At 46.1% G+C, this 19,874-nt stretch overlaps 1 protein-coding gene and 1 non-coding gene across 2 annotated transcripts in view; both read left to right on the top strand.

Moving 5' to 3' along the window:
* CAMKMT (calmodulin-lysine N-methyltransferase) overlaps positions 1-18,700 on the top strand; it is a 397,593-nt gene extending 378,893 nt beyond the window's left edge. Inside the window, 3 exon segments of the mRNA XM_039232377.1 lie at positions 1,309-1,372; positions 12,034-12,165; positions 18,096-18,700. Coding sequence (XP_039088308.1) covers positions 1,309-1,372; positions 12,034-12,165; positions 18,096-18,173 — 274 coding nt within the window. The 3' untranslated portion in view covers positions 18,174-18,700.
* On the top strand, positions 7,893-7,967 carry TRNAK-CUU. The gene has a single exon. It is a non-coding gene; the product is annotated as a tRNA-Lys (tRNA).
* Positions 18,701-19,874: the final 1,174 nt, after the last annotated feature.

Genomic DNA, 19,874 nt, shown 5'->3' with positions numbered 1-19,874 from the left:
TATGGGTGGGCCTTTGTTGACCAGGAAACCAAGGCCTCGTGTGGAGTGACTTAGCCATACATAGCAGAGTTCAGAGCCCAAGTGCCATTAAACCCTGCACCATGCTCTGTGCTTGCCTGCGGCATGGCTCAGCCCAGCAGCCCTCCTTCTGAGAGCTGGGAGTCACCCTTGGCTCTGACAAGGATGATGAAGCAGGGCCCTTGAATTGGGGGTACTAACTCATGCTATGTGAGGGGCAGGGAGGCCAAATCAAAGGGGCGCACACCAAACTGCAGCATTAGAAATGGGAGCAGGGGGCTCCACTTAGGCCCCTTATGTGGTGGCTGATGCAGGAGCCTGCTCGATGCTCTAGCCCGCAAGTCCCAGATAAGAAAAATCTGCCCCAGCTTTCCAAGAGAAGGCCTGGTAAAAGACAGGCTTAGCCTGACCCAGCCAAAGGGGTGACAGAGTAACAACAGAAATTCTCCAAAGACGAGGCATCTGGGTGGCTCAGTCGGTTAAGCCCAGGTCACGATCTCATGGTTCATGGGTTCGAGCCCCACATCGGGCTCTGTGCTGACAGCTCAGAGCCTGGAGCCTGCTTCGGATTGTGTGTCTCCCTCTCTTTCTGCCCCTCCCCCCACTCACACTCTGTCTCTCTCTCAAAAATAAACAAACATTAAAAAAAGAAGAAATTCTCAAAAGAGAAGAAAAAAGAAAAATCACAGTGAACTGGGGGGGGGGGGGGGGAATCAACATGGAGGTCCAAGGAGGAAAGCCCTCTGTGATACCTTGCCTAATCTGGGCTTTGTTTTCGGAACGGTTGGCTCCTAGGTCAGGGAGCGGTTGAGTCTGACCTCAGGGCTGCTCTTAGTCACTAAAAACCATCCCCACCTGAGATCTGTTCTGTGGTGTGGGCATCACAGGGCAGGTGTGTGTTTCTGGAGGGTGGCCTCATCGCACCCTCTGTGGGCTGATAGCCCAGGACCACAGAAACTAGGCTTTCGTGGTGGAGAGTGTTTCATCTCAACCAGGCGATTCCCCCAAACGGCAGCTTAGAAATCATCCTCTCATCATTCACACGTGACCCCATCATGCGTGAATCCTGGCCAGTGCGTGTTGATGGCGTGGCTTCCGGTGGATAACACCAGCCGCAGTGTCTTTTTTCTTTTTTTTTTTCTTCCAAGGAGACATGTGAATGGAAGGAAACAGGTTCTCCTTTTTTAGTGTTGAGTAAACGCGTGTAATTAGCCTTGTACTTCTCTCCATTAGTATCGTTAGACTTGGAACCCCAGTTTAATCTGGATTCTGCTCTCTTCTCAATGTCAGCCTCTTTCTGGACCAGTACAGAGCCAGCCTTGTTGATGCAATAAAGAGATTACTCCAGCCCAGAGTAAGTATGTTTCTGTTTTCTCCTGAACACTGGCTTCAGAATAATTAGTCTGTGCACAAAATGGAGAGAGTAATGGAATGGCAGGATTAATGTCATGTAATACTTTAATACTTATTATGTCCAACTTCAATTGGGTCTTCTGATCTATCAGATTCTTTCCTAATCATAACTAGGAAACTTCTTACCCTTGGCCTTCTGATAAGGAACACAGTGGGTAGTAAAATAAATGAAACCACTTCAAAGATAGTGTGAGATTATTTTTATCAAAGAATTTCTGGAGTCTTTTCCTTTGATAGCCATATCTTCATATTAAAGTGGAAGTATGATATCGAAAGTTTTCTGTTGACTTCTGTCATTTCAAATCCCTTCAATGGTAACCTTTGTCATTGGGTGTTTATTTATTGCAAAAGAATATTTTTTCTTTTTATTTCTGTTTATATCCAAAAAAATAGGAGTTCAGATGAATCTGTATATTAAAAGTTCTTTGCTTTAAAAGGAAGCCATTATTTACATATTATAAACATTAGGTCACAATGAAGCCAAGCACGGCATAAAATATTGTGCACATTTTTACATTTATATATCCATTTATGCCTGTGAGTAAATTACAGAGTTTGTAGCCATTCTTATGTTGTTGGGCTGTTCCACTAAGCTAGGAGGTCCTGCAGCCTAACCGGAGAGTTAATATACATCTATTTAAAGGAAGAAAACGAGTTTAAAGCTCATGCATTTAAAAAAAAATCTTGTAAGTATGTGAGATTCTTGCTGTGCCCTAGGAATTTAAAATAGGTTAACAATGTTAATGCAGTTCTAAGACAGGACTGTGTGTGTGTGTGTGTGTGTGTGTGTACGCGCGCGCAAAAGTATTTTCTAAAGTTGTGTTCCAAAAGTCTTTTTAAGAAGGTGTGCTCTAGTTCTCTGACCTCGATGAGACTTCTAGACTAATACCTTTCCATCTTTCTTTTATATCTTTTTCACAGTGAAGGTTCCCAGAGCAATTTGATAATCGTCCTTTGCCTTACAGTGTTGCTTTTTATTTTGTTATCTCTGTAGAGCTCAGAAACTTTAAATAGACCCCTCAGAGGAGTAACCACAGCTTGGTGAGTGGTAATCAATTAAATTAAATTGGCCTTCTCAATTCCCCCTGTGACATGGGTAGTAGGTCTTGAGGCGAGGAAGGAGCATGCTCCAAGCATGCTTGAGTGAGCAGCCCAAGTTGAGGGTGGAAGAAGGAACTGGGGGCCTCTTCATCCCCCCATTAGCCTTGGGTGATTCTTGTGAGCCCTTGCAAGGTCAGGATTTTCAGAGAGGGCACGGAGATTCATGGATGTAAAGGCCTCTGCGAAAATGTATCATACATAAATACAATGCTCTCAAGGACTCCTGGATCTCACACTGCACAAACAGTACTTCACAACACCCTTCAAAGCCTGTTGGTGGCAAATACTCCATTTTTCAGAGATTTGCATGATTTACCTAGGATCTATTGTAAATCATTCGAGTGATTGACAATAGAAGACTGTCCAGGCTGTGAATAGTCCTAAATGCCTTTTGGACTGGAATCTCTAGCAGCTCTTCCGTACCTTCTATGAAACCCGGAACCTTGCCTGAAGTGTGGCTCCACAGAGCAGCCCTTCTAGCAACAGCTGGTCCTCACCGTTAGCTCGAGAAGGATGAGGCAGGGCCCTGGGGTAGGTGGTACTTGCCCGTTCTATATGCGGAGCAGAGGGGCCTGCCATGAACTGCAGCATTCAAAATGGGAGGAGGGGGCCTTGCCTAGGCCCCTCCTGGGATGGCTGATGCCCAAGGCTGCTGGGTGTTCTACCCTAAGGCATAAGAGACCCACCATGAGAGGGGAAATCCAAGTTGTGTGTGGCACATGGATATACCCAAACTACTGCGCAGGAATCTCATCCCCATTGGAAGCTCTGTGGAAGCAAGGCCCTTGCACTTCCTGGGCCTCCATCACGTGGGTGGTAGGAGGGCCGCATGGACTTGGCGGTGGCCACCAGCATCTCCATATCCTGTACCAGTGGGCTGGTTACCCAGAGCAGGGTGTAACCACAGCCAAAATCAACCCCTTCCTGTTCTTAGCTCTCAGGACGGGCTGTTCTGCTTCCATAGGCTTTCCCCCTGCAGAAATCACAGTCGAAGACTAAGAGATCATGAGAGGTTTATTCCATTGCACTTAGAGCTGCTTTTAATGCTCTCTTGAGCCCAGACAACTTCCCCATGGTTTTGTGGGCCTGGTGTTAAAGGTACCACAAGAAGCCCACAACGAAATAACATAGGGGGCTCCATTGGTGGATCCCAAGTTCTTGGTAATTGAAAGCTCAGCAAATTCAAGGAGAGAACTGCCAAGTTCTCAGGGTGCTCTATGAAAATTACTTCAGGCAAATGCTTCTTATTCCCAGTTTCTGCTGGTAAAGTGGGTCAAGCTAGAGGGTGGAGTCAGAAATATCTGCATACAAAACCCTAGTCTGCTCTGACTATCAAGGCTCTCAGAGCCCAGAGTTTCATCACCTCCGGGTGAGGGAGGAATAAGTCCCACCTCTCTGTTACTGTAGGATATTTACATATGTAAATACCTCGCACAGCGCCTGGTGCACAGGGCTTGCTCCAGAATGAATATTGGTTCTTTTTTTTTATTGCTCTATTAGCTTGTCAGGGTTAATACTCATGAGACACTTGTCCAAAGGGACACTTGACCTGGCTGATGGAGGGCAGTGTGGGGCATGAATCTAGGCCCAAGTTAGCACTAGCAGGCTCTGGAACTCCCTCTCTAAGTCATTCCTCTGGAGGGAAGGTATGCTTGTGCTCTGGAGTCACAAAGCTTAAGGTTCAGATATAGGCACATAATGGGTTCATCTTATGAAGCCTCAGTTCCCCCATCTGTAAAATGGGGAGAGAACAAGCCAATGCGCAGAAAGCTTTAGCACACCATACCACTGGCTCTGAATATATTTCAGCTCTTACAGAACCAGAGAGGCATTCTGACTGTGGGGAGGGCAAAGTACTTCCTCGTAGGAATACCAGTGGGAGGGGAACACACCCTTCTCTTGACCCGAACTTTGGTGATTCCTGCACACACCTGGACATGCTGTGGCCCTCCTGCACCCAGTTCCTGCGTGCCGGCAGCGGGCCCCTCGTTGGTCCCACTGAGGACTGTGTATGTGGGTGACAATGACACTTTTTACTACAGAAAGAGTGAGAGGAGAGAGATCAGTGCTAGATGGCAGTAAGGAAGGAATTGTTACGTGAGGTTTCAAGGGGTGAGCTGCAGGAAGAAATGAACTCTGCCATTTTGGGGTATGTGGTTCCTTGATTTCTAGCTGAAGTAAGTCACCTGTCTGGGGTCATATGATCCAGAAGCCAAAAAGGTAGATGGAGAGGAGGGGCTTCCCTGCATTTCAGATTTTGTAGCAGGGTCGTGTGAAAGGGACAGAGAGAGCTGAGCCACCAATGTGGGCTCCTGGCTTGGCACACCACCGATGTCAAATCCCAGGGCTGACCTTAGCTCCTCAGCCAAATGGGCGCCTGTGGCTGCAGAGTCATTACACGAAGCCTAAATTTCAGCAGGAAATGTTTGGGAACTCTCCTCAACCTGCTGGTTGAAAGAAGCCATGAAACACTCAAGTCCTGCAAGAATGTACCGGGAACCCTCTAGCAAACGTAAAAAGGTAAAAAGAAGAGAATAGGTATTTAAAAGGAATGAAATCAGCAACATCTACTTATTCCAAGAAGCAGTGTTCCTCCAAAGTGTCCAACCCCCCATCTTTTTCCCTCCTGTGAGTGGCTTCTTGTTGCTTCTGATTGAGAGGTGACCCCCCACCCTGCTTTGTTGTATGTCTTCAAAGAACATCAGCAATGTCTGATATCAGAGGACCAGAATGTAATTTAAAGTACAGCCACAGCAACCTGCAAGTTGAACTGTAGCCTGGAAATGACAAACCACACATGGTATCTACTAATATTTCTCTGAAATGGCTTTCGGTGCTGGGAGGGACCCCAAGCCAGCTGGATGGTGTGAATTTACTCAGAGACCCAAAGGGACGGAGGTGGTGCGGTGCTGACCCCTCTCCACTTCGTTGCTGCTAACCAGCTGTCGAGAGTTCAGAAATGCCATCTTGGGATTCCTTTAACCTTTAGAAACTGGCCCTAACTAACCACCCAATTCCTGGAGCCTCGCTTATATGCAAAGCATGCTCTGCGTGTAAATCACGGATATGGTTTTCGAAGAGCAGACAGATTTCCTTTTCCTTTTTTTTTTTTTTTTTTTAATCCAACATCTCGGCATACATCTGTATAAACCTCTGTTTTTGCTTATCTCGGAAATGCCTTGTGAGTGTGGGTTCAGGGCAGGGAACTGAGACGGTGCTAAAAGGTCCTTATTTTCCTGTCTGCTGGCTGGGTCAGAGACCCAACAAATTTGCCCTTGTTCTTGGTGAGAAACTGGGTTCAGCCATACCGGCCTCTCCCAGTTGTAAGAATAGAGAGCCTCCAGATTGTTTTAAGACCCTCAGAGTAGGACCCTGGCTCTAGAAGTTCTTTCCTGAAGTCCACCCAGGTGCTTGTTCAGCATGGGTCGGGCTGAGTCTCTGTCCCCAAAGAATTAATAACCTGGTTGTGGAGATGTAACCCACTCACAGGTGGAACCCCAGTGGACGGCGCAAAATGGCCTACAAGAGCCCAGCCTTTAGTCGTATATAGTGGGCTGCGGATTTTATTTGACAGTCTTTCTAATGCACACCTTCAACAGAATGTGACAGTCAAGGCTTTGGACTCTGTCTTGATGCAACAAGCATTTGTTAAGCAACTACTAACTACCCAGCACTCTGCTGGGCTTGTGGGGTAGGGGTGTAAATTTGAATCACGAGCACTGTGAGAATCTCAGGTTAGCAGGGCAGATTAGTGCCTGAGCTACCAGGAGTTGCAATGCAGTGTGATGGGTACTGGGCAGGAGGTACACCGGAAAGAGTGACTGACTGCCTGATGGAGGTTTTTCTATAGAGGCAGTGGCATTTGACTTTGGTCTCTAATAGTAAGGCACCCTAAGCTTCAAGGGAAGGAGACTAGAAGGAGGAGGACTAGGGGACCAGAGGGAACTAGAAGTTCCCTCCCTTGGTGGAGGGAACGATGCTCACAGGTACAGAGCATGAACAAGCATGTTGCATTGTGGGATCAACAAAACGTGTGCTCTGACTGGAGGGTAGGAAGCTGTGTGGTTTGGGGGGTAGGGTTGGGAGGGGCAGAAGATGAGGTTAAAGAGTTAATTTGGGGTGCCATTTTATGAAAGGCTGAGGACAGTATGGGAAGAAACTGGGCTTTATTCTATGGAAAATAGACACTTTATTTCTATGAAAGAGTTTGAGCAGTGGTGTGGTCAGATGTGGGTCCTAGAAAGATCAAACTGGCCAGCAGAGAGGCTGCAGTGGAGTAAGAGACAGCTGGAAAGCAGCAAGTCTCCTAGGTCACCATCGTGGATCAACTTGTATGTGAAATTGAATAGTTAGGAGCTAGAGAAGACGTGAAGAAGGAGAAGAGGGAATTGAGTGGAAGTTTACCAAGGAATTGTTCAGCAGACATTTACTGAGTACCTCTCAGACCCCAGATGCTGAGATGCTGTGCTAGGACCTGGGGATAGAATAAGATACAATGAAATCCTGCCCTGAACGAGATCACAGTCTAGCGTGAGAGGCAAACAAGTGAGCAATCACCTGGTGGTGTGTTAAAGATACAGCAGAGGTTTGGGTGAGGAAGCAGAGGGCAAAAGTGGCTAACAAGGAGGAGGCACAGCATTGAGACCAGAGACGGTCAGTAGAGGCATCTCAGGGACAGGGTGTCTAATCTAGGATCTGAAGGAGGAGTAGGATTTACCAGGCAGACAGAGAACTGGGAGTAAGAGAAGCATTTCACCCAAGGGAATGTTCGTAAGTTTGAAGACACATGGCGTCCATGAAAGGACAATTGGGGGACTACAGTGCATTGGCCTGATTGGAGCTCGAAGTGGGTATGGGGGCAGGGCCAGAGCCGGGGCTGCAGATCTAGGCATGCGTCAGGTCACGCTGGACTTTGCCTGCCTTCCCAGAAAGGTGGGACCCATGTCAGTGGTTTTCAAACTCTTTTTAAATGGAGAAGCCTTCAGTCAAAACATTTTTAGCCATCGCCCCAATTGTAAAACAGATAAAAGTGAAGCAGCTGCAGTTACATGGGATGTGAGAATATTAGCACTTCTGCTCTTGGTCGGCTTTTCACCCTCCCGTGTCACCCTGGACGCAACTCAAACATAGTCGGAAAATCATATACGGCAGATGACAATGACACAGGTTTTACAGGCAATGCCACAATTCTCTGGTTTCCAACTTCATTTTTGAAGGTGAAGGGTATGGAGATGCTTGGTGCCTGGTAGGTACTCAGTGTGCTTGGTCCTGGGGGTGGCGGCGGGGGTGAGGGAAGGGGTTTGGGGCCAAGGGTACAGAGTTCCATTGTAGACAGAATAGGTTAGAAGTACTTTCAAAGGGCCCCTGGCTGGCTCAGTCGGTAGAGCATGTGACTCTTGATCTCAGGGTCATGAGTTCAAGCCTCATATTGGGCATGGAAGCTACTTAAAAAACAAAACAAAACAAAAATCAACTCCATTATCATGGGGCACGTGGGTAGCTCAGTCAGTTAAGCTCTTGATCTCAGCTCAGGTCATGAACTCAAGCCCCAAGGTGGGCTCCACGTGGAGCCTACTTAAAAAAAAAAAAAAAATACTTTCAGAACATTCCCATGGAGAGACCTAGTAGGCACCTGAAAACATGGGTGGGCCCTGGACTATGGTGAATGCTCTAGATAAATATCGGGGAGTGTTGATGTATCAGTAAGAGCTGAAGTCATGGACTTCGGTACGATTGCCTAGCATCGAACACAACATGAAGAAAAAGTAGGCAGGGTCCCTGGAGACCCCTGACAATCAAGGGGCAGGTGGAGAAGCCAGGAGGGGGGTTGAGAGAGACGTAGGGGAGGAAGCAGGCACAGGCGGCATCTCAGAAACCAGGTAAAGAAAACATAAACGTAAAGCTTAAACATGTAATTGGTATTTAATAGTTGGTTGCCTGGAAATGAAACAGGAATAAAGGCATTTCGCCGGCATAGCATATTCCTTTTAAAAAGAAATCTGAAGCATACTTATTTTTTCCAGAAGCACACACCCTTTAATATATGAGTATAGATTAGTCTAGCAAAATAACAACAGCTGAGCTCACGATGTAAACAATATCATTGTTGTTTAGTGGTGCGACTCCTCTCTCCTCTCCAGGGATAAATGAATTCTCTCAGATTTCTGCCCATCAGTCAAAATTTTACGTTCAATTGAGTGTTCATTCTGAGCTTAAGATGATTCTAGGACTTCAAATGCCTAGAAAGTTGGGCTTTGGTAAATTGAAAGTAATTTTTCTAAAGTGATGGGCTAATTTGAAATCTATATATTTTTTTCTGGTTTTGATTTTTGCAGCCTAAATTGTAAGGCATATTCCTCTGACTGTACCAGTGTCCTGCTCCACTGGGGACAAGGGGAATTCTAAAGTCATTCCTTATGGGGTGGATGCTGGCACTCGGTGGCCATTTACTGAATGAATGGATGATGTACTGTTGTCCCTCCTAAATATTGATTCACATCTCAAAGGTGTCTGTATTCAATAAAATGAAAAAGAAAGCATTCTAAAACTCCTAAGTGAGTAATTAGAGATTAAAACTACTGCTCACCCTTTCTCGTTGTTGTGGGCACAGTGCTGTGCACAGGATGCTGCCCTCTGAAATCCCATCAGAGCCATGGACTCTGTAAAAGCTTCCTGGAGAAAATCACTTTTCAAGAATAAGCAATAGAATGTGGCCTTCGAACTCCCTGAGACTTGCACTTCTCAGATTATTCAACATCTGGATTTCGTTTCTTCTCCCGACAAGTATTGATTGAGAGTCTACTATATGCCAGGCACTGAAAGAATACAGTGAATAAAACATTAGAAGATCCCGTTGTCTGAGTGTCCATTCTAGCTGAAGGTGACTGGCAGTAACAAATAGGGATATAATGTCTGTAAGTGGTGATGAGCGCTAAGAACAAAAGTGAAGGGGGAAGGGCAGGGGAGCGTGATGAGGCAGCAGCTGCTGTTCTACGGAGTAGTTAGGGATGGACAGATAAGCTGGGACCTAGAGAGGGAGAGATGTCTGGGCAGAGAGGAATATGCCATATGCTTAGCTGGGTCCCCCTACCACTCACCCTAACCAACAAGGGGGTGCGGGTGGGGAGCATGTGCTCACAAACATAATCACCAACCCAGCCAAGAGCCCTGTAGCCCTGTAAACATTATGATATGTAGCTTAGATAAGAGCTGTTAAAAATCAACTCTTCAGGGGCTCCAGGCTGGCTCGGTTGATGGAGCACACGACTCTTAATCTCAGGGTCCTCAGTTCAAGCCCCACGTTGGGTGTAGAGATTACTTAAAAAAAAATCTTGAAAAAAAATCAACTCTTCAATTTTTAACTGTGAGACAATTTTTTGCAGGTGATTTGAAAATAAAGCAACTTCCATTATTCACAGATCCAGACTGGCAACCAGCTCTTAGAAATGACTAAAATGACCTACTAGTATTCCCTTTTTTTTTTTTAATGGAGACTTTTGCTCCCCTGCCGAGACCATGTATTATATCTAGTTTCACATCAAAATGAATTTTTGCTGCTAAGTTTGAAAAACACCTGAAAATAGCAATTAATATTGGAAAAGCTGACAGAACCTGAAGTGTGGTGGCATGATTGGTGCTGCTATAATTATGTGCCTGAATGTGTACATGTCTATGTAAACACAGGATGAAAATACACTTGATGTCCAGGACACTGCATCAGTGTATTTCCTCGCAGGTAAATGAGGGAAGGAAAGGGAGACAGAACTGATTGAATCTCTCTGGCACTGTTAAGTGCTGTAGATGTTTCTAGTCTTACATCGACATAACCTTGATTTTCAAATTATTTGCACATTCGTTATCCCATTCGACCCTCACAACTTGCTGGAATTGGGGAGGGGAGCAGGCTTCATTCTTCCCATTTGGTGAGAAACCTAAGTGGGTCAGCTGGGGTGACTGAGGAGATTGGATTACATCATCCCAAAGGTCCCTTCTAGTTCAAGAGTTCGGTGGCTTTTTTTGCCCCTTCTTCTAATTTTCCTGCGGTGACAGCTGTGTAATGGTGGAGACTCTTTTAAGCCCAGAACACTTTCTGCCACACAGTTCCTCCTCATCTTCTTCAAAGCCTCCACTGATGGTTTATTCATGCATACAATGTAATGTCTACCGCACAAGGTCGTTGAGGAAATTGTTGATGGGATGGAAGGGAAGGTTTGTGAAGCACCAAACACAGTGGTACTTATTATTATTATTGCCATCACTATTATTAATAAGGAGGCCACATAGTGTAGTAGAGAGATCATCAGCACTGCAGTCAGGTAAGTTTCCGATCATTTGCCGGTTCTGTCATCTTGGCCACTTATTCAGCCGTTCGCAGCATCCTGTAAAATGGAGCTGATAATACCTGCATTATTGGGTGGTCTGAAGCATAAATGCGACCAAGAGAGCCCCTATCCCAGATGCTCAATAAATAGTTGGCAGCAGTAAATGAGAAACCACCTTTCATAAGAAATATTTTCGTGATTCCCTCAAAACCCAACGCGACCTTCCACAGAAGTGAAGTATAACCTTGAAGTTAACAGAAGCATACGGTCATCTTTTAAGCAAAAAGAAAAGATTCTGAAGTTGAGCTCTTCTGGGCATGTCTTAGAGGGCGAGGAAAAGTCCACTTGCACCCAAGAGTCTGCAAACGGACATCACGGAGTCTTGTGTCCGATGGTCTTCTGAAATCCAGTATAGATTTTACTCAAGCTCCTCCATCCTCCCCACTGCAACAATCTCATGACGTTGTGCAGCTTATTTAGAAAAGCGTGTTTACCCGCATTATACCACTTTCTTTGAAAAACACTCATGTGGGTACCGCCAAGGAGCTGCCTTGCTCCAATGATGACTGTAATGAAGGATCCGATGAAGTTGGAAACCAAGATCCGGAAGCCTCGTCTCTGACAACACGGTCCCAGAGAAGGCTGGCGGCGGGACAGAAACACGCAAAATTCTCCAATAGAGATTGCAGTTACTTGTCTCTATGGAGAATTTCTTGGAGCTGAGTTTTCAGGGCACAGCACTAAACTAAATCTCTAGGTATCCGTTGCCACACACTCTGGAACTGTGTGGTGGACATGCTCGTAGCTGCTTAGGAGCCTCAAGGTAGTGCCGCGGACCAGTTACTCTGACATCGAGTTGATGGCGTGGGGACCACTGGGCCCAAGAGAGGTGTGTGTCGTACAGAACACCGACTCTGGGCCATCTTTTGTTTAGCACATGCGTTATTTGAGGAGGATAAAACATTGCAACATTTGAATATGAAATATACGTATTTCTTCTCGCTTGGTGTAGATCTGCCCTTGAAATCATTCTCGCTGTGAATGCCCGTCCTGCGTGGCTGTCTCAAGAACAATTGTGTTTTCTACCTGCGAGCAGTGCATTAAATGCTTTACCCAATGTTTGTTGCGTTTGGTTGCCTTCCAGTTTTAAAATGTGTGAATTTCCTTTTTAATGTTCCAGGGGAAAGCAGTGGTATTCGCCCCACGCCGAGGGAATACTTTAAACCAGTTTTGCAATCTAGCTGAAAAAGCTGATTTCTCTATCCAAAGACATGAAAATTATGATGAACACATTTCAAACTTCCACTCCAAGGTTAGTTTTCTGCTTGTGTTAGATAACACTTTAATCCGCATTGCATTTTGAAGAGATCATGGTCTTTTTGGCAGGTAACCTAAATATTTGATTAAAGTACTCCTTAGGTGTGCTGCTTCTGAACAGCTATTTGTATCTGATTATTTTGTGTGGTAAAGCCATCTTTTATCTTTGCATGTCTAGAAGGATTTTACCGAAACCGTTCCTGTTTACTCCTTTCTCTGAAATAAACTAATCTTTTCATTCATAATAGACTAATTTGTAGGATGCAGGGGGAGGTGGCATAGAATGAATGATAAACAAGCATTTATAGTTTAATGAAAAACCTTCGGCTTTTAAGTAGGTTAAATGCTCAGCTGCACTGAAATAAATAGAAGGTGAATGTCTAATTGTATCATGTTGGACCGGAAATCTTTATCTCTGCTTGTTTTATGGCTGGGTCAGTTGGCAGTTTGCGACTGTTAAATCTCATACAGAATTTCACAGTTGTGGGGTTATATGTCAGATCGAGGAGCTACAAGATTTAGGTCAAAAGCACTTATCTGAGAGTGATTTCTAAGCTTGCTTACATAAAGCAATGTTATCAGCCTTTTTATTATTTACAGGTATAGAGCCATATAGGACACCGAGAGGCGAGCGTTCCACTGAAAACTTTTTAGGAATCTCACCTTTGCCAATACACATCACACTTACCAGTCGAACATGTATTACTTCTGTAGTTTTGTGCCTTGCAGAAATCTCCCTTCCCTAAGCTAGTCTGACCTTGGCAAGAGACTTTGAACTTGTCATGATTTGGCAAGTTGTGAATGCAGAAAAGGAAAGCCCTGACCTTAATTTTCTCCTGAGAAAAGGCGAAGAGCCTTCTTTATCACCCAGGACTATGATAGCGTGTAGACATATGTTGACTTTTGAAAAAGTATATGCAAAGTGCATCTGATCTTTAGGCACCAGAAAGAAAACCCTTACTTTGTGGAGATGGGTTCACTCTTTTGGGTCTCTAAGATTTCATTTAGCCCCCCTGGGCCCGGGGGGGGGGGGGTGGGCGTGACTGGGGTGGGGTGGGGACAGGAAACAATGATGCTTTATGAACTGAAAGGGTTAAAAATCACCTCGTCTTGCTGGTGAGATTGCCCTTTCTTACAATCAGAAGATAAAAAGAAAACGGTGTGTTATTCAAATCTTACCTGCTTCTCTAGAGTGAGGTTTTCCCTTTTGCAGCCCCTCCCCAGAATAAACGGAAAGGCCCTGAGGGCTTTGCCAGGTAGGGGAAGGGCCTCTCCTCTACCCAAAGGGACAAAAACAACCTTCTCTCCTGGGTCAGGCTAGAGCTACAGGGATCAGCTGATGGCTGCTTAAGCGCCTTGTCATTCACCTTCCCCTAGAACAACAAATGCTTTCAGTTTCTCAATCACAGATCAGGAGGGCAAAGGCGAGGGTTTCTGCACCAGCAGAGATGGTCAGGGTCGTGCCTGACACCCTCCGTCTCCTCCCTGCAAGATTGGAAGTGTACAGGGACACGTGAGTCCTCCGTGGCCACCTCTCCTTTGTCTAGAACTCTAGATTGTCAGCGGCCAGCGGCCAGCAGCTTCCTCTTTTGATTTCCAGTGCGGTACGCTACTACCCTGCGAAGCATGGCACGGTCCGAAAACCGCTAGACGTGCCCCTTGTATTTATACTGTGCAACGTCCCCACAGGCAGTTAGTACTCCATAGATGACCAGGGACCGACTGGTCGCGCGACAGTAAATTTCCATCAATAACTAGGTGGCCTCAGTTTTCATCTCTTCGTAACTACCCAAAAGTCAAATGCTCCACTTTGCTGACCCGGGACTAAGAAACAGTGTCCCTCCTTGGCTTGTGAGGAGCAGGAGTTGCGCGTCGTTCCCGGAAGCAGGATTGGGGCGCCCCTAAGTACACGGTACCAACGCGAACCCAAGACGTGTATTTTTAAGGGGGGAGGGGCAGTTGCAGCGGGTCTGGGGCTCTCCGGCTTCTGGCAAAAGAACGCCCCCGGGGCTCCCTTCTGCCCCGGAAGCATGGAAAGCCCTGCTCGCCTCCTTCGGCGGCGGCGGCGGCGCGGATGACCGTGTGCCGCCTGGCGGGTGTGTCAGGGCGGCGCCACCAACTCCAGCTCGCACGTGGAGGTCTCCTTTGCCACCGGAGGCTGCCCGGAGAGGGCCGCGGGCCAAGGCGGAGGGAGCCGGGAGCGCCCCCCCCCCCCCCCCCCCGCTCCGCGCCCAGCCCCCTCGGGCCCTCGCCCGCCGCCCGCCCCGGGGCTCCGGGGACGCGCTGGGGACCGCGCGGCCGCCGCCGCCGCCGCCGCCGCCGGGAACCTCCACCCCGGCCGCTTTTGTCTGCCGCGTGCTAATAGCCGGGGCTTAAAAGTTTTCCATCTTGCGCGGCAATCAGCTTTCTTCCTCTCGATCGCTGGCCAAAGCCCCACGGTCCCTGGGCCGAGCCTGCTCGCAAACGGAGGAGCAGCGTTTTCCTCCGGGCTGCGTGTTATCCTCTTAGCCCTACTGTGTTGGAATAGAGCGTAACCAGCTGGAGGACTGTAAGACGCCTGATAATGCCGCTCTTTTCCGCTGTCCCGTCTTAATCTTGTTACACAAATGGTTGTGAAGAGATTCATGAATTTTAATTTTGCCCTCTGCATTAGTGCCTCACGTCACTCATACACAGCTGGCTTCTGTGCCGAGTTTTCCACCCCTCCTCTTACAACAGGGGGAAAAATTAGTTACAATCTTGGCAGTCGTGCAAGGTAAAAAAAAAAAAAAAAAAAAAGAATCTACAGATTTAGGCAACCACCCATGAAGCTGATTAACAGTCAGTGATCAGGAGGAACAGATTTGCCTCTTAAACTTTTCACCTCTCATTGTTAACTGTGAAATTTTATTTCCGTTAAAAAGCAAGCCTGTAATCAAAACGGTGCCATTCTGCACTTTTCTGCCAGTGCTTTTGTTAAATTGTGCCCACACCATGCAGCCAGCGTGCTCAGGGACCAGGCAGCCAGGGGTGTGGTGTGTTTTAAACATATTGCCTTTGCTGCTCTTCCAGGCAGCCGGGGAAGAAAAATATACCACTTCCCGCTCCTTCCCAACCTCCTGGTCTCCTCCAGGCTAGGCATCCCATGCCTTGCCTTGCCCGACGGTGTGTGGCTCCAAACCTTTAGGATGTTGAGATAAGCAAAGTGTTTCTCAAGGTAGAGCCCGATCTTCTTCTCGAGATTATGGCTGGCTTGAAATCAGTTGATAAAAAGACTCTCATTCGTGCAGATAGCCTTTGAAATCTGCATGCCACAGGTTTTGTGGGTTGTTGTTGTTGTTGTTGTTTTAACTTTTGCAAAACCACCAGTGTGTTGATTTTCTGTTATGTTTTAGACTTCGCCGTGAAAACAGGCTTGGGCTCATTTGTGAAGTCGGTGCATTGTGTTAAAAGCATGGCCATATTGCACTTCTGCTTATCTATTCAAAATGCCACATTACAAGTGGCTGGTGCTTATAATCTGTGCGGTGTGCTGTTGATAATTGTGGATACTGTAAAGGGTAAACAGTCTGAACTCTATCCCTCGTGCTGCTGCTCGCTCAGCGCCGTGGCGAGGCTGAGCGTGTTACATCCAATTATGAAGCAAAGCATGATGCTACTAATAGCCGCTATATAATTTAGTTCGGTCCTCAAAGACCCTGTTTTAACCTATGAAATTGAAAATTTGTTTTATTCGCAATTTGCTTCTTGTTCATTTTTTTTTCCCGAGGTGGTTTTCATTTCTTAAAATTATAATTATTAATTGAGCAAAGACGCACAGCCTGGCCAAATGGAATTGTTCTTAGAGCGCATAACATTCCCTCGTCGGCAGTATTTCCCAACAGCCTTGCGTGTGTGTTCAGGTGCCCTGACATGACAGGCTTGGTTCAGAAATGATCTGGTGCTGGGGTACGGTGATGCCTTCCAGGGGCGTCGGTTCCTCCCCGTCGCAGGAAGGGCTCACAGTCCACACGGGGCTGGCCCCTGGCCCCTTCTAGCAAGGAAACCTCTGCTTTGGCCTCCAGAGGTCAGCACAGAATCCAAGTTAAAAGTGATTTCTAGCCCATATTTACAGAAGAATTATTTATCCCACGTATTACCTCAGGGACTATATAAAGAGCTCATTTGAGTCCCTGTATATTAGTGCATTGTGAGTGAGTAGGTCAGCTGACTCACGCCGAGTAATCAACTTTCCCCGATCCCCAATCCCTGAGGAAGAACTTGGCCCCCTCTCTCCCCTCCGTAAAATAGCTCAGTGAGCTCCTTCTATCACTAGGGCAACTGGCAACGAAAGTATTTACAGTTGGTAGGTCCTGGGTAGTGGGTTTGGATTGAAAAGTTTGTGAAGCCATTTTCTTGACTTTTTTTTTTTTTTTTTTTTAAATAAGAGTGATGTTAAGGGAGCCGGTGGTTAGGATTAACACTGTCTCTACTTTGGCGGTAACAAAAATCCAGAGGATCTTCCTAAGTAGACAACTCATCATCTGTAAACAAAGCAAACCCCATCTAAGAAAACAGAATGAAGTTACCTCAGTGACTGGACCCCCATCTTTTCTTATGAAAATAGATTCGAGAGTAAAGATGAGGTTGGCTTTCTGTTCCTCAGTGAGGAAAGGTAAAGCCGGCTCCTTGCTCCTGGTCCTTAACGGTGAGGGTGTGTCACAGTCTGGGAATATGATTTAGAAGAAACACGAAAAAATTCAAGCTAATATGCCCCAGACCTATATGAATCCAGAAAAGTGTTATGGTTGGAGTCATTCATTTAGGTGGGGGGAGGGGGAGGGGTGGTAATCTGATTCAAAAGCAATAAAAGAATTGGTTCCATGTATAATTAAAAGAAATATTTGTTTCTGATCCTTATCAATTAAAAAAGTGAGTTAGCGATTGGCTCAGAAACACCAACATCCAAAATACTAACTTTTGTCTTTATAAGTAGCAAATGATGATTTGCCAGGAGAAATAGAAATATGACTGTCAAAGTCTTTTGGCTGAATGAGGAAAAGAGTACTCTAGAATTGAGAACTCTGATTGGATTTTTCAGTCTTCCGCGGAATGGCCCTCAGAACTTCACCTGAACGGTATCGAAGCTTGCTGCTCTACCGTTGGACTCTGCTTTCCTCCCCAGAGAAGAGAGTTTCTGAATTATCATTAATATTAAAACCCCTAAGGAGCAGCTGGAGAGCCTGTGAAATGTCTAAGGCCTGGAAGCCCGTCCCTTGTGCCCAGGTGCCGCGAGTCCCTTAGGGCTCTGAAATGCCTGGCTGCCTTGCTCCTGGGGCTCCGGTGGGGGACAGAGTGGACCAGGAGCAGAAACTTCGATGCCAAATGGCTGGTCTGCTGCAGATGAACGAGCCTCCAGCTCTCCCTTCGCTGAAGCGCCTCACAGTTCATAGAGGTCATACTGTCTATGAAAAAAACACCCTGCTCTCCTCCTTTCCTCCTTACCCTGTCCCCCACCCCGACCCCTCCCGCCGCCCCAGGAAAGATCCCAGCCTGGTGCATGGTACTCTCATACCCGTGCCACCGAGAACTACTTTGAGTTGCTTTTTTGTGATTTATTTTCCGGGACAATATATTCGGGTAAGACGTCTTCATTGCATCCAACATTAAAAACTGCTGGCAAACCCATAAGAGACTCTTAAACACAGAGAACAAACTGAGGGTTGGTGGGGGGCGCCGGGGAGAGGGGAAAATGGGTGATGGGCATTGAGGAGGGCGCTCATTGGGATGAGCACTGGGTGTTGTATGTAAGCTATGAATCACGGGAATCTACCCCTGAAACCAAGAGCCCACTGTCCACACTGTATGTGAGCCAACTTGACAATGAAATATATTTTTTAAAAAAATTACAGGTCAAAATTCCTAATCTGAGTCTCCTTACCTCTTTGGTTCTGTTATTGTTTTCAGTTGAAAAAGGAGAACCAGGATGTATATGAAGAAAACCTTCATTACCCGCTTCTGCTTGTGTTAACCAAAAATGGATAGAGGAATAAGCTGCTCAAAAGACGAAGAAAACACCAAGTGCACAGGGACTGTTTTCACAGAAACAGAAATCTGTGATGGTTTTTTTTTTTAAGCCTCCCTGCGAAGGCTCCCTGAGGCCCCCTAAGATTTGCGAGCCCCTCACCACCTTTGCAACATTCCACATGTGGGTCATGAAGTCCACCTGTCTTCGCTCACGTTATTTTGCATCTGCCCTTCTCATGCCAAACCTTTGTCTTCAAATATCTACAAACAGCCTGAGATTTGAATGGGACTTGTGAGAATCCTAACTAGTTTTCCTTTTGAGACACAATTTCTTTTGGTGATTCCCAACCACCACCACCACCACCACGCCTCTGTCCCCTTTTAGAAAATATCTTGGTCTTTGTTTTATCTTGGTGGCGGTACTTTTTAATCTGGAAACAGCGAACGTCATGATTCTTTCCTGGTTCAAAAAAGAAAGAAAGAAAGCATATCTTTCTCATCTCCCTCAAATTAATTGTATTAAATGTGCCATCTTTTTTTCTGTGTGTGTGTGTGTGTGTGTGTGTCTCTCTCTCTCTCTCTCTCTCTCTCGTTCTCTTTTTCCTTTTAAACAGGATGTTTTTTCCCCTGTAGATGTATAAGAAATGACTACATCAGCCCAAAGCCTCATAAACTGACCGTTTGTCCTCTGGACACAATAGCGTGGCCAGCCCTCTGCCCCTCCTCTCCAATTATGTGTGATTAGTCTCAATGTGTTGTGTCAAGGAGGAGGAGTGTGCTGAGTGCTTATTATCTGTTTAGGTACAAGAAGAGCACATTTAGGCTCTGACTATGAATGAAAAGTGAGCCTTTATCGGGGCTCACATCTAACTGCTGCTATTCTCCAGGCCTCTTTCAAAATAGGTCCTTTCCAGAGAAATGTTCAATAAATGGTTGCTACACTGGATCGCAACCAGGGGGAGTTTTTAAAAACTCAATCACACAATTATCTTATTTAAAGTAAGTACATCTTCTTGTGTGCCGAGATTCAAGTGTGTAGTAAACGTTTAATGGGTGCCACCTAGGATTAAGAGAGAATGACTTTTCTGCGGAGAACCCAAGCATATCCTTGCCTGGTGCATCCACGAGCTGCTCTAATGCCTTTTGTGGAAATTCAGATGTTTATCTGTAAGGAATCATCTGTGCCCACTTTAGCAGTAATGTCATTAGTAGGTTAGCCATGTATTCTCATATCTTCAGTGGAGGCAAAGCGTGTATTTCGTGTGATACAATTAAAGTGCTAGGTGGGAGACTGGAGGGGGTGGTACAAATCCTTTTGCATGTTAAACAAACTTAGCTGTCATAAAAACAGCCGCTCTCGCATGTCTCCTCTGCTCACTTCTATCATCAAACAAATTTTTCACCATCAGTTTGCATGTCCTTGTATTCACCACTTTTTCTGCTCCATTAGAGCACCTAGATGGATCTCGGAAGGCATAGGTCAAGTCGCAGTTAGATCATACATTTCTTTCTCACAAAAACTTGAATTGCAATGCCAAGCGATGGGCTAACATCACAATAACAGCAATTTATTCCTCTTTGGATAAAACAGCAGTCTATTCTCAGTGCTAGATAAAGACCAGGGCAATGCAAACCAGCCATTTAGCCGAGTAGTTCAGCTCGTGGCAGCTCCCCTTTGGCGACTGTATAGATTGCACACTGGCTTCACATTTCCTTGTT

Source organism: Hyaena hyaena, unplaced genomic scaffold (genome assembly GCF_003009895.1).
Source record: "Hyaena hyaena isolate Hyena2069 unplaced genomic scaffold, ASM300989v1 scaffold_64, whole genome shotgun sequence".
NCBI classification, from domain to species: Eukaryota; Metazoa; Chordata; class Mammalia; order Carnivora; family Hyaenidae; genus Hyaena; species Hyaena hyaena.
This window is presented reverse-complemented; position numbering and strand designations above follow the sequence as displayed.